The 22,773-nt window shown below is 43.4% G+C and overlaps 1 protein-coding gene across 1 annotated transcript in view; it reads left to right on the plus strand.

Moving 5' to 3' along the window:
- The window catches only part of LOC140729376 (myoferlin-like), a 165,489-nt gene that overhangs the window by 108,207 nt on the left and 34,509 nt on the right, over positions 1–22,773 (plus strand). The window contains exons 27-32 of the mRNA XM_073049089.1: positions 4,373–4,426; positions 4,519–4,621; positions 4,948–5,126; positions 8,074–8,202; positions 8,653–8,808; positions 13,831–13,922. Of these exons, the coding sequence (XP_072905190.1) occupies positions 4,373–4,426; positions 4,519–4,621; positions 4,948–5,126; positions 8,074–8,202; positions 8,653–8,808; positions 13,831–13,922 (713 nt within the window). The remainder of the gene's footprint in view (positions 1–4,372; positions 4,427–4,518; positions 4,622–4,947; positions 5,127–8,073; positions 8,203–8,652; positions 8,809–13,830; positions 13,923–22,773) is intronic.

The following is a 22,773-nucleotide window of genomic DNA, read 5'->3' on the forward strand; positions in this document are numbered from 1 at the left end:
ATTAGTGCCCTTGACTCTGTTATGTGCAGTTATGGCCACTGCACTATAGAAAGGGTATGATCATCCCACACAATTATGCCATCGCCAGCAGAGGTCTGAATAGGTATCCTGGCTATCCTCCTATGCCTCCAGGAAGAAGTGTTGAAGATCAGTCTCCCATTTCTGAATTGATTTCACAACCTACAGACTCACTTTCAAGTACTCTGCAATTTATGTTCTCAGTACAATAATTCTTTGCACAATTTGTTGTCTTTTTCACATTGGTATTTGTTAGTCTTTGTTCATTTATAGTTTTTCATAAATCCTATTGCCTTACTGTATTTTCCTGTAAATGCCTCCAAAAATGAATCAAAATAGTATATGGTAACATACTCATCGACCACTTTATTAGGTACACCTGTATATCTCATTAATGCACACACAATAATCTCTAAAGTTTACAGAGAATAGTGTGAAAAACAAAAAGCATCCAGTTCTGTGGGTGAAAATGCCTTGTTAATGAGAGAAGTCAGAGGAGAATGACCAGGCTAGTTCAAGCTGACAGGAAAGCAACAGGAACTCAGATAACCATGTGTTACAATAGTGGTTTGCAGAAGAGCATCTATGAACACACAACACATCAAACCTGTAAGTGGGGGACTTCCGGTAAGATGGCGATTGTTTAGCTGCTCCGAACTTTTGTTCCGTTACTGTCGCTACCTTTGCACTAAATGTCTCCATTTTTTAAACCTTAGTTAGGAATTATTTCGGTATCTCTTACTTGCCTGTGAATATATTTAACTTACAATGTCTAGCAAGAGTTCTAAATCTGGGAGAAAAGAAGCTATGACCCCGTCGGACGAGACGATGGTGGCGCTTGGAAAGCTGCGAGACGAAATCTTAAAGGAATTTAAAACCGCTGGGGACTTCCGCAAGAGTTCTAAACCCGGGGGAAAAGAAGCCATGACCCCGTCGGACGAGACGCTGGTTGCGCTTGGAAAGCTGCGAGACGAAATCTTAAAGGAATTTAAAACCGCTGCCAAACAGTTAGAAGACAAACTGGATCGGATCAACGATAAAGTGGACAAACATGCTGAACACTTATCTCGCATCGATTCGACTTCTGAAGATTTAGAAAGTCGTGTTCGATACTTGGAGACTCTCTGTTCCAGCTTAGAGGAAAAATCTAACAAACTTCTTTCCAAAATGGTGGATCTCGAAAATCGTTGCAGACGCTGTAACATCAGAATTCTGGGATTACCAGAGGCAACTGAAAAGGGATCAATCGTGAAGTTTTTCGCCGAGTTTCTCTGTGAGTTATTCGGGAAAGATTTGCTTCCGAAGCCGCCCGAGCTCGAACGGGCACACAGAGTTTACGTTCCTCCCGGAATTCTGGGCTCCCGCCCGCGACCAGTAATCTTGTGTTTCCATCAATACCAGATAAAACACAGTCTGATCGTAGAGGCGCGTCGCAGGGGGTCGCTTCCCTTCAAGGATACAACCATTCGCTTTGTGGAAGATTTTGCACCCCAGATCTTAAAGATGCGCGCTGAGTTTAAAGGCGCAATGAAAGCGCTTTTTGATCGTGGTTTCAAACCTTCCCTTCGTAACCCTGCTGATCTACGAATCAAGCTTAATACCGGGAAATATAAGTGGTTCAAATCAGCGAAGGAAGCTGAAGCGTTTGTGGCAAGTCTTCCGGCTATCCAGCCATCTTCGGAATCTGATCGGACCTCATAAAATGGTGGATAAGTACTCCTCGTAGTAAAATTACTTTCTCTGGACTCGGAATTCACTTGAATCACTCGGACATTATTCATTGAAACTTTAAGGGCCGTTGACAATCTCTCCCGGGATTTGGTGTGTGTGTAATCTATTTTTATTCTTGTATAACTTTACCTACAGAGTTCTTCAACTAATTCTAACTTGTTTTGGAGGTTCGAAGTCTTTAGTGAAGGCCTCCCTGTTTGTCGGTTCACAGTTCAACTGCTGATTTATTTTTCCTTTGTTTTAAATATTTATTTATTTTACCTTTTTCTTTTCTTCACCCCTTTTTGCTAATCTCTGAATTTTCTTCTCCCTTCTCTGTAAATGGTTGATAAACACTCGTCTTGAATTTATAACTTTCCCCTTCCTCTTTTTTTTCTTTTTCCTTCTTACCTTTTTTTTCCCCTTTCTCTTACTTTATTCTTCTATAATATTTCGCAGGTAGGTTAGTTTTGGTTTTCTTCCGATTTTCTCTGTATTAAGTTGTATATCTCTGCAGAAGGTGTTCTAATCTGTAGTTATGTTTTCTAGTGCATAAACTAGTTATTATTTGCTATAATATTTATACGGAAATGTTGTTAATGACACAGATCTGGAAGTTGTATTTGGGTTAATTTTTTTGGTAGAGCTAGCTACTTGTCTTGGTAGCCGTCTAGTTTTGGGTTGTGTGGGTGGGGTGGATTTTCCAGTTCCAACATCTCTTTATTGCTTAGGACATGTTTTTATATTTTGACCTTACGAATCTATGTTTACATCTCTGCTCCCAGACTGCTATTGTATTGCTTGACTTTTTATATGCCTGCTGCCTTTTATGCATTAGTAATTGATAATGGCTAGTGCACTTAAATTCGTGAGCTGGAATGTAAAGGGACTGAACCACCCTGTTAAAAGGAGGAAGGTATTCTCACATATCAAACAACTCAAAGCTGACATTGCTTTCCTTCAAGAAACTCATATTCGTTGTTTTGATAACTCCCGGCTTCTGTCAAAGTGGGCGGGTCAGCATTTTCATTCATTCTTTGCCGCTAAAGCTAGGGGAGTTTCCATTCTTATTAATTCAAATATTCCTTTTGAACTCCATAATAAAATATCTGATACAAATGGCTGTTTTATTATTGTTTCTGGTAAACTATATAACACTAAAGTTGCACTAGCAAACCTGTATGCCCCCAACTTTGATGATGTTAACTTTTTTGAACGGTTTTTCTTCTTCACTACCAGACTTAAACTCATACTCTCTTATATTGGGTGGTGATTTCAACTGTTGGTTGGATCCTAAACTGGACCGATCGTCCTCTGTTACCAGATCACCTACTAAATCTGCCTTAGCTATTCAATCGGTTCTTAATTCAGATCTAAAGATCCATAAGGTCTGGGGACCTTTTATCGAGTACTTTCATAACCTTCCTCTTGACTAGGGTTTTTTTTCTTTTCGATCCCTTGCTTTCAGCTCCCTTTTTTTTCTGGTAGTAGGCATTATTATCCTCTGTTGCTAAGTGTATTCACAGTCTGGGAGTTTGACTGTCCGGACTTATACTCTTTATACTGTGTGGTGGTTGGTCTGGAGTTGTTGTTTTTTTCTTGTGTTGTGGGGCTTGGGGAGGACACTAAGCTCACTTGTCTTTAATTTAGGTGCTTTTTTTGTTAAATTTTCTTCCTTTGTAGCATATTGTTATTGTATGCTTAATCTCGCACTGTATTAACGCTCCTCATTGGGATTTGGGGTTTTTAATTTTGTAAAATGTTTTGAAAAACTAATTAAAAAAAATTTAATAAAAAAAAAACAAAACCTGTAAGTGGATGAGCAAACAGCAGCAGAAAGCCACACTGGCTTCCAGTCCTGTACCTAATACAGTAGCCGCTGAGTGTATACATTGATAATAAATTTACTTTGACTTTATCAAAGTACGTATATGTCACCAAATACTTTGACTTTGATTTGGTAGTGTGAACAAGCTACTGGATTCCTAACAGTCAACCTGTGTTGTGTGAGCTTGTGTTCAAAACTAAATTTATGTTTAAACTGAAATATATTCTTTTCTTCTTAAGATGCAATGAGTTCTACTGTAAGTTTTCATATTGAAACACCTAACATTGAGGTAAGATCATTTGTATACAAATACTGGAAGCTGGATGGAATAATGGATAATTATTTAAAGCTCAATTATTTTTTCTCAATATTGCAACTCCTGTATAGAAAGAAGATTTGGTAGCTGAAAGTTCAAAGGTTCTAAGACAATAAAAAAGAGAAAAGTGATGAACATTTGTTAAACTTCTAGAAGGTTAAATTGATATATCACTCAGTTTAAAAATTTAAATATAAGTGGAAAGGTTGGAAGAACACTTCACAGATGCTGCATGACACACTTGTGGTTTGAACAAGTCTAATAAAAGAATAATTTTTATTACTCATTAGCTACTGTATTTTGCTCCAGTATTACAAGATAGATGTACGTTTATTTGTAACAAATAGAATTGTGATTTAAATTGAGGAACAAGGGTGATAGAATGATATTAAGAGGTAGAACACTAAAAATACTATAGTGAGTGGGGTAATGGACAAATCTTTATATCTTCAGACTGCGAAGCATTTGTTTTAATCTGATGAAGCAGCATTGTCTTTCAGAGTTCAGATGAAGATGGAGAGAAATTGAATCAGGAAGCCACAGAAGGTGTTTTGGTGAGTTAATAATAGGAAAGTTAGCTGGTTTCTTTCAGGTAAGATCCTGCTGCTAAAAATATACTTTACTGCTGCTTCTTGATCTTGTCCAGATCTGGGACTCTTCTGGAGATCTTCCCATTCTTCAAACTGTAGTTGTTGTCAACATCTCTTACTTCTCCAGCATTTTCAGGAAGCATTCACCCATCATAAGTGGTGAGTCGTTGACCAGGAAAATAGTACTTCACATTCCCTCTGTTCTAACACTGAACAGAATGCACTGTCATATTGGCAGAAAGGGATATGGCGGAGTCATTGTTACCCTGGAAGAGCTGTACTACATTATATCAAAGGGTAGTGGGAACAAATTCTCTCAAAATGAAGTCGAAAAAAGCACTTGAAGAAAAATCTTGAATGCAATAAACAGGGTACAGGACAGATGGATTAATTGGATCGGTCTTGCAAAGAATCTGTGTAGCTATGTAGCTACAATAAGCTAGATGGCCTGCTTCTATATTATATGAAACTTCTGGTTTTACAAGTACAAGCTCTGGTCTCTGCTTCAAAAAATATCTTCCATAAAAGCAATGTGATAATCTATTTCCATTTTGATTTTCTTAAGGAAGATGACTCTATTGATTGGTGGTGTAAATTTTATGCTTCATCTGGGGAGCATAATGAATATTCAGATTACCTGTTACAAGGATACGATACTATAAAGGTAAGGTGTGTTATTTCACCTGCATACTGGGTATTTAAAACTGGCTGAGCCACCTCCCATTCACCCATACTTATATTTGAAGTTTTACTTTGGCTTGCAATCCAGCAAAGCAAAGACTTCAAATCCCTTGTTGTGTTTGTTCCTCCTTGTCTCATTAACCTTCTCCTTCTCACTAGCTTTCCAGGAATTCTATATTTCAGTTCTCTCCTCTTGTACATTCTCTCATACAGTCGGCTCCCAAGGTCCTAAGCTCTGAAATTCCTTCCCTGTATCTCCCTCTCCTTAGTCAGTAAAAGTTATATTTTGATTATCCTCTTGAGCATCAATAATTACGCTAAAATGAACTTTGTTTTGAGATGTCCTGAAAGAGATTGTAAGATATTCAGAAATGTAAGTCTTCTTTCATCTTTCCCTTTCCCACTTTCTTCCTACCGTCCCTCCATCCTTAAGGGAGTTTGATGAGGTAGGTGGTCCGTGATGTTTCCACAGAATTTCAGACTACCTACTTTCGCGACTTCTTTTCTCAGTATCTGATGCATTTTTGGAATTCACTACCCTTGAGAGCAGTGATAGTTGATAGTGGATCGATAAATCATTGTGAGCATAAATGGTATCACTCTTGTGAGAGATCTTGATCGATTTTATGAAGTTAAGGATTATGTATAAATTAATGTGTTGCAGTCCATTCTCCCTTTTTTTAGTTACAGTTGCTACCCCCATTAACACCACCATGCTGTGTTTGACCTTAAGACAAGAGCAGAATTAGGCTATTCAGCCCATCGAGTTTGCTCCACCATTCCATCAAGGCTGATCATGGATCCCACTCAACCCCATACACCTGCCTTCTTGCCATATACTTTGATTCCCTGACCAATTAGGAAACGATCACCTTCCACCTTAAATATACGCACGGACATGGCCTCCACTGCAGTCTATGGCAGAGCATTCCACAGACTTACTCGTCTCTGGCTCAAAAAATACCTCCTTGCCTCTGCTGTAAAGGGTCGCCCCTCAATTTTGAGGTTGTGCCCTCTAGTTCTGGATACCCCCACCATACAAAACATCCTCTCCACTTCCACCCTATCTGGTTCTTTCAATATTCAGTAGTTTTCAATGAGATCCCCCCCACCACCCCATATTCTTCTAAATTCCTGTGAGTACAGGCCCAAAGTTGCCAAATGTTCCTCAGATGTTAACCCCTTCGTTCCCAAATCATCCTCATGAACATCCTCTGGACTCTCTCCGATAACAACACATCCTTTCTGAGATGTGGTGCCAAAAACTATCAGCAATACTCCAAGTGCAGCCTGACTTCTGTCTTATAAAGGCTCAGCATTATCTCCTTGCTTTTATATTCTATTCCTCTAAAAATAAATGCCAGCATTGCAATTGCCTTCTTTACCACAGTCTGAACCTATAATTTAACCTTCTGGGAGTCTTGCACAAGGACTGTTAAGTCCCTTTGCACCTCTGATGTTTGAACCTTCTGCCCATTTAGATAATCTGCACTATTTCTATGGAGATTTTAAATTCCTATGGACTTTTCTAAATTGACCTTGGTATTAAATATTGTTTGCCTCATATAAATGCATGGGAGGATAGCGGGTAACAGCACTTTACAGAACCAGCTGTAAGATTGGTCCCACTGCTGCCTGTAAGGAGTTTGTACATTCTCCCCATGACTGTGAGGGTTTCCTTCAGGTGTTCCAGTTTCCTCACACATCCAAAGATGTACGGTAAGGATTAGTGAGTAATGGGCATGCTGTGTTTGTGCCAGAAGTGTGACGACACTTGTGGGCTGCACAGCTCAATTCTCACTGATTTGATCTGATTCAAACAACACTTTTCACTGTATGTTTCAATGTATATGTGACTAATAAAGCTAATCTTTAAATCTTTATTTTTGAGGTTTGATAAAGACTGTCAGCATTTATGATGGGCATCAGTCCTGATATTGGATGGTCCCAACATTCTCTATGTAAGCACAACCACCTCAGTCTACCATAGGGTCTTAACTGAGAGTATCCACAAATTCCTTCAAGTGGGCCTGTATGAAGAGTTGGGGTAGGATCCTACATTATTGTATAAGAGGCTGCAGTGATAGTGAATACATTGGGTTATGATCTTCCAAAGTCCCCTGGATTTGAGAATGGTCCCAGAGAATCAGACAATCACACATAAAATGGCCCTATTCAAAAAGGAAAGGAGACAGTAGGCAGAAAATTCACTCTGTTAGTCTGGCATCTGTCATTGGAAAATGCTGGAATCTGTTATTAAGGAAGTTGTAAGTTGTAGCATAACTTTCAGAAAATACAATAATGTTTTCTGAGAACATTAAGATAGTTCCATTGACATTTATTAGAACTCTTTGGGGTTGTAACAAACAGAATAGATGAAGGAGAACCAGTAGATGTATTAGGTTTCCAAAAGATATTCAGCAGAATCCACAGGAAATGTTACAACACAAGGTAAGAGCTCATGGTATAAGGGGTAATATATTAGAGTGAGCCGAGAGCTGACAATTGCCAAGATCCTTTTCCGTAGTAAATACTGAAGCAAAGTATTCATTAAATACCTCTGCTATCTCCTCCAGTTCCGTACATGCTTTTCCACTGTCACACTTGATTGGTCCTATTCTCTCACATCTTATCCTCTTGCTCTTCACATACTTGTAGAGTGCCGCGGTGTTTTCCTTAATCCTGTCCACCAAGGCCTTCTCATGGCCCCTTCTGGCTGTCCTAATTTCAATCTTAAACTCCTTCCTCCTATCCTTATAATCTTCTAGATCTCTATCATTACCTAGTTTTTTGAACCTTTCATAAGCTCTTCTTTTCTTCTTGACTAGATTTACAACAGCCTTTATACACCACAATTCTTGTACCCTACCTTAGCTAAGGTCATTAGAAGTTCTACCATTAACTTTCCCTTTGCTTACTCTCCATCACAGGTGTATCCATGTGCGCTGGAAGATGTGCCTCAATTCAAAGGACTTCAAGATTTCTGTAACACCTTTCAACTCTACCGGGGGAAAGCATATGGCAGTACAGAGGATCCATTGGTAGTGGGAGAGTTTAAGGTGATTGACACAGTCGATCCATTTGACCCATCCCAAAATTTCAATCTCTCAGGGTTAACATATCTCGAGATTTTTCGTTGAATTTTTCGTTCAAATTTATGTTGTAGTATATTAGTAGCAGGAATTTGATCCTTTGAGTTAATGGTGATATCTGCACAGATTCTCAAGCCTTCATTTGCATCCAGTTATCTCAACCTCAGTGAATTGGCTGTGATGTGCTGAGGCCTAACTGTGTGTTCCAGTTTTCAGTCTTTCTTTGCAGACTCTTTAGAAATACTGAGAAAATTAAGCGATTCCTTGTAGAAAGGAAAAATTTAGTGTAATGCATGTTTGTACTAATCTGCCAAGATATTCAGAGATTCAAAATGTTGGACATAATAGAACAATAAGCTCAGTAGGTCAAATGTAGTCACCAACTTTTTTGTCACTCTAGTTTGGCTTACTTTTCAGGGTTCATTTCGAATTTACCCTCTTCCAGAAGACCCTATGAAGCCTCTGCCCCCTCCCCAGTTTCGTCAGTTGCCTTCTAGTGAACCCCAAGACTGCTTGGTGAGAGTTTATATCATTCGAGCTCTCAGCCTGCAACCTAAAGATCGAAATGCAATGGTATGTTTACTTACTGGAGAATATCTTAGGGTGAGGAGGTATCATTTGCGAAAAATTCATAATGCGTCTATGAGCTCTTGAGAAAGAAAGTAGTGATTAGCATTCTGTAATTAATTACAGAGCATTTTGATACACATTAAGTTGTGATCTGAGGGGCTGTACTTGACAGGGCAATGTAAGTAGATTCAGTACTAACTTTCAGAAAGAAATTGGCTAAATATTTGAAAGGGAAGTGGAGGAAAATAGTAAGGACTATCTCTGACACCTTGTTCTGGATTCACTGGCCACAGAAAATTGTCTATCAGCATTTGAGTCAATTCCTCTCAAAAACATGTGTCTCAATGAGATCATCTCTCATTGTCTTACTCAGTCACTCCTTGTAGGGCAAGTATAAGAACCCGCAATGCCTTGTATCTCCATTTTGTTTAAATCTGAGAGTGTTTGTGCACAATGCATGAAAAGGTAATATACAGATACACTAAATAATTAGGAAAGCTAACAGAATGTTAGTGTTTACTAGACAATTACTGGAATGGACAGGTTTTCTTGTGAGGAAAAATTCTTTGGGTTATCCTTGTAACCACTGGTTTAGAAAAGAGAGAAGCAAATTGATTGAAATATGTAGAATTTGGAGCAGAGAGAGAGTTTGTAAATTTGGTGGGAGCAAAGGATGTTGGGAATGGCAAAGGTGGAGCGCCACGGGAGAGATGTAGGACAGTTAGCAGAGAAGCAATGTAAAGGGCGGGGCGGGGTGGCACAGGTGCAGTCACACACAGCCTTGAAACACCAGTCAAGGACATTTGATACGGAACAATTAGTTTATTGATCACTGGAGAATGTCTCTCTGGTGCTTTATGCTCCCTCCCCCTCACTTACTTTTTTCCCCAACCATGATTCCACTCTCCCTGTCCCTTCCCACTCTCAGTCCACAACCGAGACCTATATCAGAATCAGGTTTATCATCACTCTTGTATGTCATGATTTTTTTTTGTGTGTGGCATCAGTACAGTGCAATACATAAAACTTCAATAGTACTGTACAGAAGTCTTGGGCTATATATATGTGACTAAGATGTTTGCACAGTACTGCGTGTGTATGGTATTTTTGTAATTATATATGTATATTCCTGAATCCTTCCTGAATGTATTAATGAATCTATATGAGAGGTCTTGACAGATGGTTGTGGAGAAGATGTTGCTTCCTGTGGAAGAATATAGAACTTTGTCACTCCAAGGCCACTTTTTCTTTTCTCTGTCGGCATGAGTCTTTGCAACTCCCAAGTAGCAATGAAAGCTGTTTTTAAATATTTTTAAGGCAGAAGTGGATAGCTCTTGTAGGATGGACTGAAAGGTTACTGTGAGTTGACAGGAATGTGTAATAAGGCTACATTCAGATCAGTGGTGATCTTCTTGAATGGCAGAGTAAGCTTGAGAACTCAGCTGGCCTTCTGGTACTAATCGGTTGATGTTGTATACTTGGATTTTCAGAAGGCCTTTGACAAGGTGCCACATATGAGCGTGTTTGAGCTGAAAGGTGAATTGCAGGAGTACTTTCGAGAAAACAGTAGGCCAGATTTTGCTGAGTGCTTTGAAGATGAAGAATGGTTGCAGTAAGTAGTCTACTTAACAGACATTTTTCATCATCTGAACCAGTTGAACAGGTCTCTGCAAGGCCCTGGAGAAAATGTTTTGACTTCAAGTGACAAGATTCTTCTGTTTAAAAGGAAACTAAATCTTTGGAAAAATCATGTTGCAAAAGGAAATCTTGAAATGTTTCCACTGCTGCTTGGCTTGAGAGTGAGGAAGGATATCAGAAAGTCTTGAGTCTTTTTGAAAACCACCAGGAAGAACTGCAGAACAAAATTGAACAATATTTTCCCTCTTTTTCAACATGTGTATGACTGGGTAAGAGACCCATTCTCTGAATCTTCTGCTCAGCCTGAGAATTTGACTTTGAGAGAAGAGGAAGAACTTTGGGAGCTGCACTCCGATCATGTACTCAAGGTGAGATTTACTGACCTGCCCCTGGGGAAGTTCTGGATTTCTGTGAAATAAGAGCATCCTGCCATAGGAAAGGAATGAACATTTTGCTGCAGTTTTCAACTTCCTACATGTGTGAGCAAGCTTTTTCTTGTTTAACAAGCATCATGAGCAAGGACAGAAATCTTCTCATTTTGTCTGAAGGTGAAATTTGTCTGTGCTTATCTCAAGTTTGACCCAGAATTGAGAAATTTATTGTGTTTGCCCTATGAGTTTTTAAATTTTATGAAAGGGAAAGAAAGAAATTAATTTCAAGAAAGGTAAACTAAGCTTAACTACCTGTTTTTTTTTTCAAGAAAGGTTGGCTAAAACTTCATTCTCTGTTCAAAAGAGCACTGACAATTATTTTTGGATTATTATATCTACAGTTTACCGATCATGCTGTGAGCTGTAGATGTAAATTTTTTATGCAGGTATTTCCAAGACCTAAAAATTATTTCAAGGGTTCCTCCAGGGAAAAAAGGTTAAGAAAGGCTGACTTAGACAGATTAGAAGAATGGGCAAAGAAATAGCAGATGGAATAGTGTCGGGAAGTGTATGGTCATGCACTTTGGTAGAAGAAAGGAAAGGATTGATTGTTTTCTAAATAGAGAGAAAATACAAAAACTGAGATGCAAAGGGACTTGGAAGTCCTTGTGCAGGATTTTCTAAAGGTTAATTTGCAGGTTGAATCTGTGGTGAGGAAGACATATGCAATGTTATCATTTATTTCAAGAGGACTACAATATAAAAGCAAGGATGTAATGTTGAAACTTCTGTAGTTGTACAATGGAGAGCATTCTGACAGGCTGCATCACTGTCCAGTATGGAGAGGCTACTGCACAGGACTGAAAGAAGCTGCAGAAGGTTGTAAATCTAGTCAGCTCCATCTTGGGCACTAGCCTACAAAGTATCCAGGACATCTTTAGGGAGCAGTGTCTCAGAAAGGCAGCGTCCATTATTAAGGACCTCCAGCACCCAGGGCATGCCCTTTTCTCACTGTTACCATCAGGTAGGAGATACAGAAGCCTTAAGGCACACACTGAGCAATTCAGGAACAGCTTCTTCCCCTCTGCCATCTGATTCCTAAATGGACATTGAAGATTTGGGCATTTCCTCACTTTTTTAATATACAGTATTTCTATTTTTGCACACTTTTAAAAATCTATTCAATATACGTAATTGACTTACTTGTTTATTTATTATTAAGTTTTACTTTATTTTTCTCTCTCTCTGTGCTAGGTTATGTTTTGCATTGAACTGCTGCTGCTAAGTTAACAAATTTCACGTCACATGCCGGTGATAATAAACCTGATTCTGATAAAGCACTAGTGAGGAGTATTGTGAACAGGTTTGGGTGCCTTATCTTAGAAAGGATGTGCTTAAACTGAAGTGGGTTCAAAGGAGGTTTACGAAAATGGCTTGTCATATGAAGAGCTCTGAGCCTCTATTCAGTAGAATGAATGGTGACTCATTGAAACCTATCGAATGGTGAAAGGCCCTGATAGAGTGGATGTGGAGAAGATGTTTCCTATAATGGGAAAGTCTAAGACCAGAGAACACAGCCTCAGAATAAAGTGGTGTCCTTTGAAAACAGTGTTGAGGAGGAATTTCTTTAGCCAGAGAGTGGTGAATCTGTGGAATTATTTTCCACAGGCAGCTGTAGAAGCCAAGTCTTTAACTGTATTTAAGGCAGATGTTGATAGATTCTTGGTTGGTCAGAGCATGAAGTGATACAGAGAGAAGGCAGCAGATTGGGCCTGAGAGGAAAATTGGATCAGCCATGATGAAATGGTGGAACAGACTTGTTGGGCCAAATGGCTTAATTCTGCTTCTTTATCTTATGGTCTAATATGTGCATTCATAATTTGTTTAACATCCTTGCAAAATGCCTGTAACAGTTTCCTGTTTTAAAGATGCTGTATAAGATGCAAGTTATTAAGTTGATTTAGACTTTGTGTGCTTAAATGCTAGCAGCTGGAGTGATGAAATGTTTTGTTTGTCTTACTGGTTTATGGAATAGTGTAACAGTCTGGTAGGTCCAAGCTAAAACAGGCCATCAAGTGTATTGCTAAGGCTACGTCCACACTACACCGGATAAATCTGTAACCGAAGCTTTTTCTCTTCGTTTTTACCCTCTGTCCACACTAAAACGGCATTTTTGTCCCCTGAAACCGGAGCTTTTCAGAAACACTTTCCAGGGTGGGTATTTTTGAAAACCGCTGGGGCACATCAGTGTGGATGGGGTAACCGGAGAAATCTGAAAACGCTGTCAGACAGCAGCGCGCCATTTCATTGTTTTCTTGAACGCAACCTAACAATTTCAGAACAGACGGCAATGAGACTGAAGCCAGAAGAGTTAGAAATGTACTCACTAAATACTTTGACCCATAACTTATTGAATAAATAAGTATACTGTACTCACTTTACCCTGTTTTCTGTCCTTGCTTGTATGAAGGTGGTTTACCTATTTATGCAAGTACTTCTCTGACGATAGATGTGTAACTGCCCGATGTACCATTGTATGGAAATACAAGATAATACTGATGCAGATATGTTTTACACATTTAACAAGGTGCTTTGTTAATGCAACAGAGTTGGTCAGTTTTTCAATGTTCATCGTCAGCCGGGTCATACGGTCCGTGAACTCCCCGTCGGTTGCCTCCATACGCTTCAGTATTTGTTTTTTTTAACTTTTAAATCCTCCTGTGCGAGAGCCAACAGCTCCCTGTCATTTAAGTTTTTCTAGTCTGTAACTGAACAAACACGTACTGTCTTTCACAGCGAGATTCAACACCAAACATGTTGCTTGTTTTCAGTAGATGTGTCCTGCGCATGCGCGGTAGGAGGAGATTCACTGAAATCTGTTTCAATGTGGACAGAGATATTTTTTAAAATGCATAGTGTGGATGCCTATCATTTTTACGTGAAACCGGCGTTTCAAAGTTATCGGGTCTAGTGTGGATGTAGCCTAAGTCATTGACTGTAACTATTCTCTTGATAGTGTGATACCTACATCAAGATCTCACTTGGAAAGGTGTTAATTGATGATCGAGAGCACTATGTTCCCAATACTCTCAACCCTGTGTTTGGCAGGTAAGCTGTGTCCTAGGTTTAGTATAGTACAGTGAACTTAACTTGAACATTTGAACTGTGAAACAGACAATACATTTTACTTTGTTATTTACTGTTTCTCCCCTTGTTTTACAACCCACCTTGAGAGTAGCCTTGTTAGTCTTCTGATATTTCTGTTAAATTGTCAGCATTTTTGAGTTCTAGCTTTGTCATGGCTATTTTTATTTCTTTCTCAAGATGTAAATGACACTGGCGCTTCCCTAATTGCCACTGAAATTAGTCATTTCAGAGGACAGTTAAGGGTTAACCATGTGGCTGGATCCAGAGCTACACAGAGCAAAAGGTTTGAAAAATCAAAGAAACTACAGTTGTTAGAAATCTAAAACATGTCAGAAATATACAGCAGTTCTTTACTGCCCCACCTCACTCTCCTTGTTCCACAGGGATAACTCCCTCTGTGATTCCCTTGTCTGTTCACCCCCCCCCCCCACTAACCTCCCTCTTGGAACTTATCCTACACGCCGCCAAGTGCAACACCTTCCTTCCTTCACTTCCTTTCTCACCTCCATTCAGTGTCCCAAACAGACCTTCCAGGCGTGGTAACATTTCACCTGTGAATCTGCTGAGGTTGTCTATTGTATCTGTTGCTTCCGATGTCTCCTCTATATTGGTGAGACCTGTCGTAAGTTGGAGGATCGCTTTGTTGAGCACCTCCACTGCATCCGCCAGAAGCAGAATTTCCTGGTGGGCCAACCATTTTAATTCCTATTCCCATTCCCATTCCGACATGTCAGTCTATGGCTTCCTCTTGTGCCATTTTATTTGAGTGTTATTTGTTCTTTTTTATTGTTTGCATGATTTGTTCCTTTTTTTGCACATTGGGTGTTTGATGGTCTTTTTAAATTGGTTCTATTAGGGTTTTTTTTGTTTTTGTGGCTGCCTGTAAGAAGACAAATTTCAAGGTTAAACATAGTATATACACTTGGATAATAAATGTAATTTGAAACGATTTCACTACTTCAACAAGTAGGAACTATGAAGAATTAGAAGTTATCAACAGTCATCTTGAATGTTACAACAAAATTGAAGATTTGGACAATGCAGTTCTGATGAAAGGTCTTGGCCTGAAACATCAACTGTACTCTTTTCCATAGATGCTGCCTAGCCTGCTGTGTATGTTGCTTGGATTTCCAACATCTGCAGATTTTCTCTTGTTTGTGATTTGGATGATGCATTAGTCTAAAGCATACTATGAAGGAAGTCCATTATCTGCACTACACGTCTATATTGATTTTGTTCATTTACGGTCAATCAAAAGTACACACCACTGTATACTGGATGAATTCCTCTGTCAATAACTATTACAAAATAATACAGTTTTATAGTATTGTAGTAGTAGTATTGGTAATGTTGTGGCAACCCAATTACTCGCACACTCGAACCGGCTGACAATTAGCCAGCGTGCAGGCACAAAGGCTAGGTCCGGGACAAAGGGAGAAAGCCTGAGGCGGTGTCAGTACGTGCCTCTCGAGGCATCCGGCGGAGGAGGGAGAGTTTTAAAGCAAGACTGTGAAGTAGGAATAAACTTTATCTTTGACTGCAGTTTACTCCGTGTCGTTATTTTAGCGCTGCGTGTAGCACACCGCTACAATTGGTGACCCCGACGGTCCAAACGTTTTTGGACCGGAGATGAACGACGCCGCATCTGTTCACGCGGTTTCCTTGAAACTGCCAAGCTTCTGGACGCTACAACCTCACCTATGGTTTCAGCAAGCAGAAGCCCAATTCCACGTTCGGCAGATAACCTCAGAGGACACCCGTTACTACTACGTGGTAAGCTCCCTCGACCAGGACACAGCGGCCCAGGTTGCAGAGTTCGTACAGTCTCCCCCGGCGGACGGCAAGTACACGGAATTCAAAGCCCTGCTTATAAGGACTTTCGGGCTCTCCCGCCGCGAGCGAGCTGCCCGTTTACTGCACCTGGATGGCTTGGGAGACAGGCCTCCATCAGCTTTAATGAATGAGATGTTGTCTCTGGCCGACGGACACACACCCTGCCTCATGTTTGAGCAGGCATTCCTGGAGCAGCTGCCCGAGGACATACACCTGCTGCTGTCCGACGCGGATTTCAGCGACCCCCGGAAGGTGGCAGCCCGGGCGGATTTGCTGTGGAACGCCAAGAAGGGGAGTGGGGCGTCCATCTCACTGATCACCCGGCCACGCTCCCAGCAGCAAACCAGTCCAGGCCCGGCCGCAGAGCCCGCTAAACCCAGAGGCCAGGGTGTGGAGCCCAACGGGCAATGGTGTTTCTACCACCAGCGGTGGGGCGCAGAAGCCCGCCGTTGTCGCCCGCCCTGCCAGTTCCCGGGAAACGCCAGGGCCAGCTGTCGCTGATGGCTACGGTGGCTGGCCATCGGGATAGCCTCCTGTATGTGTGGGACAGCAGGTCGGGACGCCGGTTTTTGGTCGACACCGGTGCCGAGATCAGCGTCTTACCTCGACGAGTTACGACACCCGCAGCAGGGCGCCGGGTCCCCCCCTGCGGGCCGCGAACGGCAGCACAATAAGGACCTATGGCACCCATCCAGTGCAGCTACGGTTCGGCTCCAGCCAGTTCACGTGGGACTTCACACTGGCCGCCGTAGCCCAACCGCTTCTGGGTGCGGATTTCTTGCGGGCTCACAGCCTACTGGTCGACCTGCCCAGGAAGAGACTGGTTCACACCGAGACCTTTCAGACGTTCTCCCTGGGTGCAGCCCAGTTTGCCAGCCCCTCACCTCGGCTCCATCACGCTGTCCGACAACGACTTCACCAGAGTCCTGGCGGATTTCCCATCGGTTCTGGCACCACAGTTCGCGGCAGCCATGCCCCGACACGGCGTACAGCACCACATCCCAGCCCAGGGACCACCCCTCCACGCCCGCGCGCGGCGGCTTCCCCCGGACAAGCTCCGACTGGTGAAGGAGGAGTTCAAGAGGATGGAGGAATTGGGGATCATCCGGCGGTCCGACAGCCCATGGGCCTCCCCCCTGCACATGGTGCCCAAAGCGACAGGGGGCTGGAGACCGTGCGGCGACTACCGCAGTCTGAATGAGGCTACAACACCGGACCGCTACCCTGTGCCGCACATTCAGGACTTTGCAGCAAACCTGCACGGCGCACGGATCTTCTCCAAGGTAGACCTCATCCGCGGATACCATCAAATCCCGATGCATCCGGACGACGTCCCCAAAATGGCTCTCATCACCCCGTTTGGCCTTTTTGAGTTCCTCCGCATGCCGTTCGGCCTGAAGAATGCTGCACAGACGTTCCAGTGGTTGATGGACGCGGTGGGACGCGACCTGGACTTTGCATTCATCTATTTGGACGACATCCTCATAGCCAGCAGCAGTCGTCAGGAGCATCTGTCCCACCTCCGACAGCTCTATGCCCGGCTGAGTGACTACGGTCTAACAATCAACCTGGCCAAATGCCAGTTCGGGCTCGATACCATTGACTTCCTGGGCCACAGGATTACCACAGACGGGGCAACCCCTCTGCCCGCTAAGGTAGACGCGGTCCGCCATTTCCCCCGACCCACCACGATCAAAGGCCTTCAGGAATTCGTAGGTATGGTCAATTTCTACCACCACTTCCTCCCTTCAGCTGCCCGGATCATGCGCCCCCTGTTCGCCTTGCTGTCTGGTCCGGGCAAGGATATTACCTGGGACGAGGAGTCCGCCGCCGCTTTCATTCAAACGAAGGATGCCTTGGCGAACGCCGCGATGCTAGTGCACCCCAGAATGGACGTCCCTACCGCCCTCACAGTGGACACATCTAATACGGCAGTGGGTGGGGTACTGGAGCAGCTCATCGCGGGCCGCTGGCAACCCCTGGCGTTTTTCAGCAAACACCTGCGGCCACCCGAGCTCAAATACAGTGCTTTCGACCGGGAGCTGTTGGCGCTATACCTGGCAATCCGGCATTTCAGGTACTTCTTAGAAGGTAGGCCCTTCACAGCGTTCACGGACCACAAACCGCTTACCTTTACATTCACAAAGGTGTCTGACCCCTGGTCGTCCCGCCAGCAGCGCCATCTGTCCTACATCTCTGAATACACGACGGACGTCCGGCACGTCTCGGGTAAGGACAATGTCGTGGCGGATGCGCTCTCTCGCCCTAACATTCACGCCCTTTCCCAAGAGGTAGACTTTGAGGCGCTGGCAGAGGCACAGCAGGCAGATGAGGAGATCCCGAGTTACAGGACCGCAGTCTCCGGTTTGCAGCTCCAGGACCTCCCCGTAGGCCCAGGTGAGAGGACCCTACTCTGTGACGTCGCCACCGGCCAGCCCCGTCCCGTCGTCCCGCCACCTTGGCGGCGATGTGTTTTCGACTCTATTCATAACTTGGCGCACCCCTCCATCTGCACTACCGTCCGGATGGTCTCCAGCAGGTTTGTTTGGCACGGACTCCGCAAGCAGGTCCGTGAATGGGCCAGAACGTGCACGCACTGCCAGACGGCCAAGGTGCAGCGACACACCAAGGCCCCGCTGCAGCAGTTCCACCCCACCCACCGGCGTTTCGACCACATTCATGTGGATATCGTGGGCCCCCTGCCAGTGTCACGCAGAGCGCGGCACCTCCTGACTATCGTGGACCGGTTCACAAGATGGCCAGAGGCGGTCCCACTCACCGACACCACCTCTGAATCTTGCGCCCGGGCACTGATCGCCACCTGGGTGTCCCGCTTTGGTGTACCGGCCCACATTACCTCCGACAGAGGCGCCCAGTTCACCTCCAGCCTGTGGTCAGCGATGGCCAGCCTGTTGGGGACTCAGCTGCACCACACCACTGCCTACCACCCACAGTCGAACGGACTGGTGGAACGTTTCCACCGTCACCTGAAGTCGGCTCTCATGGCCCGCCTGCGAGGAGCTAACTGGGCGGACGAGCTTCCCTGGGTCCTACTCGGCATCCGCACAGCGCCCAAAGACGATTTGCACGCTTCGTCGGCCGAGTTGGTGTACGGCGCACCCCTGGTCGTCCCCGGGGAGTTCATACCAGCCCCAAGGGGGCAAGAGGAAGAACCCGCAGCAGTCCTGGGCAGACTACGCGAGAGGCTCGGTGCCCTGGCCCCCATACCCACTTCGCAGCATGGGCAGCACCCGACCTGCGTACCCAAAGACCTGCAGAACTGTAAGTTTGTGTTTGTACGACGGGGCGGACATCGGCCACCGCTGCAACGGCCCTATGAGGGGCCGTTTACGGTGATCAGAAATGACAGGTCCACGTTCGTGCTGGACGTTGGGGGGAGAGAGGAGGTTTTCACGGTGGACCGACTCAAACCGGCCCATGTGGACTTGGCGCAACCGGTCGAGTTTCCGGCACCGCGGCGCAGAGGCCGACCTCCCAAACAGGGTCTGGCCCAGACTGTGAACATTGGGGGGTGTATCGCTGGTTCTGGGGGGGGGGTTATGTGGCGACCCAATTACTAGCACACTCGAACCGGCTGACAATTAGCCAGTGTGCAGGCACAAAGGCTAGGTCCAGGACAAAGGGAGAAAGCCTGAGGCAGTGTCAGTACGTGCCTCTCGAGGCATCCAGCGGAGGAGGGAGAGTTTTAAAGCAAGACTGTGAAGTAGGAATAAACTTTATCTTTGACTGCAGTTTACCGACTCCGTGTCGTTATTTTAGCGCTGCGTGTAGCACACCGCTACAATGTTCTAATTTATTCTGTATTTCATTTAAATACAAAATTTGGTACTCAATTAAAAGGTGGTTTGCCTTTTTATATACCTTTTAACTGTTTCCATGAAACTTAGGTTAATTAAGGAAGCCGCTTAATTGGGTGAAAATGTATGGGTCCCAATGTGTCTCAATTAACCAGAATCCACTGTATTTGAAATTCAACTACCGTAGATTCTGGATTTTAAGCCGCTACTTTTCTCCCACATTTTGAACAGCTTTGAACTCTGCGGCCTTTAATACGGAGCGGCTAATACATGATTTTTTTTCATGCCGCCGAAAACATTTTGCCTCGTAACAGTAGACCAATAAAATTGATGAGTAGTTCACAGAGGTCCAATGAAATTGTACGATAAATCAAGCGCACTTTCACAATTAAATTATTGTAAATCAGTCATTTGTACTCACCCTCATCAACATGGAAAACACTCGAAGAAAAGCATTGTGCTGCCTTTATGGCAGTTATTTAGTTTATAATATTTTCGCTTAGTAATTCATTTTCTAGTTAAAGTTAGAAGAGTTTTAACTATATTTGTTTTCTGTACTACATCGTGGGATGCTATGACATCACACCCGGTTTCGCCACGTCTTGTGGGAAAACGCCGGTTTGCAATAAACGGGACGGCGGGGGGGAGCGGCGGAGCGAAAACGCTGCTTTTAAGTTAAAGGCGATCAATAACTTTTCCTGGTAGGCTGCAGTATATATATTTTTTACCAGTCGTTAGGAGATATTGGAATGTTGTTCAGTAAAGAAGTATACGCAACGTATATTTAAAAGTAGCCGCGTTACGGGCACGGTTCGAAAAAAAGCATTTGCAATATGTATTTGTTTTTGTTACCATATGGATTTAATTAAAAGTTAAAAAATCCTCACGTGTAATATCTTTCTGTGTAAATATCTCATATTACAACGTGGGACACCTGCGGCCGAAAATCCGGTGCGGCCTAAAATCCGGTGCGGCCTTTATAAGTAAAAAATTGATTTTATTTCTAAAATTAGAGCCAGCGGCTTTTAATCAGGTGCGCTCTGTAGTCCGGAATCTACGGTAATTAGTTCCCACTTGCTGTGGCGAGATTTAAACTTCAGTCTCCAGATCAATAATTCAGTCCTCTTGATACTAATTTATTAACTTTGCTACAGTCTTCCCATCTTAATTCATTATCTCCTTCCTCTTACCCATAAAAGTATTCTTCCATTCCTTTCAGTTTAATGCAGGGGTGTCAAACTCATTTTAGGTCACGGGCCGGATTGAGCAAAATGCAGCTTCATGCGGGCCGGATCAGTCGGACGTGTGCGAACGCAGCTTTCGTTGCCTCCGTTTTTTCAGCCTGCTCTCGTGTCTCAGTCTCTGCTATTACTACAAAGTGTTTCACTTTACAAATTCCGTTTCTTATGAAGAAGACTGCCGAATAAACACTAAAAACCCTGAAAACCTGGTACCTGAATAAACTCAGCATTAGCCATATCATACGCCATAGGCGCTTCGATTGCTGGGGCCAGCTTTAATAGTAATTAGATATTATCTCGCGGGCCAAAGATAATTCCACCGCGGGCCGGATTTGGCCCGCGGGCCTTGAGTTTGACATATATGCTTTAATGTATCTAATTTACCTCTGCTGTTTATCTCAAACACTTGTAGCAAGTTTCATATTCTAACTTTCTTTGAAAAGGATTTTTTCCTCAATCCTTGCTGGATATATTAATTAATCAATCCAGTTGGCAGAACGATCTCTGTCTACACTGTAGAATCTCATCATCTCTTAAAGCATATATGTCAAACTCAAGGCCCGCGGGCCAAATCCGGCCCACGGTGGAATTATCTTTGGCCCACGAGATAATATCTAATTACTATTAAAGCTGGCCCCAGTAATCGAAGCGCCTACGGTGTATAATATGGCTAACGCTGAGTTTATTCAGGTACCAGGTCTTCAGGGTTTTTAGTGTTTATTCGGCAGTCTTCTTCATAAGAAACGGAATTTGTAAAGTGAAACACTTTGTAGTTATAGCAGAGACTGAGACACATGAGAGCAGGCTGAAAAAATGGAGGCAACGAAAGCTGCATTTTGCTCAATCCGGCCCGTGACCTAAAATGAGTTTGACACCCCTGTCTTAAAGGATGTCTGTCAGGAAATTCTAAATCTTCAACCCTCACTACTTTTCAGCCTTTCCTGAGTTTGTTGGGTTGTATTTTGAGAACGCGTGATAATTATAATGGTTAGAAACAAATTAGTACCAAAACAGAACATCCTGGAGATATACAGTAAGGTGAAGAAATGTTTCCGATTGATAACCATTCAGCAGAATTGGGGGGAGGGCGGAATTGAAATAAATAATAGGAAGTATGGAATGGGAGAAAGGACCCATAAAATCTATGATAAAGTGGAAGGCAGGGGAGATAACTAAATAAAAATCTCTGCAAGTGCAAGACAAAAGGGGGAGGTAATGGGAAACATTTTGAAAACAAAAGGTAAGTCTAGTGGAGTTGTAAATGGGAAAAGTAGAATCTTTTTTTGAAATTGTTGAACTCAGTGTTGTTAGCTTGTAATGCAGATGGTCAAAGATGAGGCAGTTCTTTAGAGTACTTTGGAAAGTAGCAGGCAATGCAGAAATGGGATGAAGAACTAAAAACACAAGAGATTGTCAGTGAGATGTATGACTCCAAACTTGTGACCGTGCTTGCAGGCCAACAAGAGGGGCGAATGTGCTGGACCACGTTTACACAAACATTCCCGACGTGTACGAGACGGATCCCTGCCCCCACCTCAGTTACTCAGACTACATCTCTGTTATGCTAATCCCAGCATACAGATCGCTTGTCAGGCTCTCCAGACCAGTTCAGAAGCAGGTGAAAACCTGGCCAGCAGGAGCCATCTCTGCTCTTCACGACTGCTTTGAGCACACTGACTGGCACATGTTCAGGGAGGCTGCAACCGATGGCAACTCTACCAACTTAGAGGAGTACACGGTATCAGTGACCAGCTACATCAGCAAGTGCATTGATGATGTTACTCTGTCCAAGACCATCACTATACGTGCCAACCAGAAGCCATGGATGACTGCGGAGGTGCATGTGCTGCTGAGGACCCGTGACTCCACCTTCAGAGCAGGCGACAAGGTAGCTCTAACAACAGCGAGGGCCAAACTGTC

The sequence above is a fragment of the Hemitrygon akajei genome, chromosome 1 (assembly GCF_048418815.1).
Source record: "Hemitrygon akajei chromosome 1, sHemAka1.3, whole genome shotgun sequence".
Classification (NCBI taxonomy): domain Eukaryota; kingdom Metazoa; phylum Chordata; class Chondrichthyes; order Myliobatiformes; family Dasyatidae; genus Hemitrygon; species Hemitrygon akajei.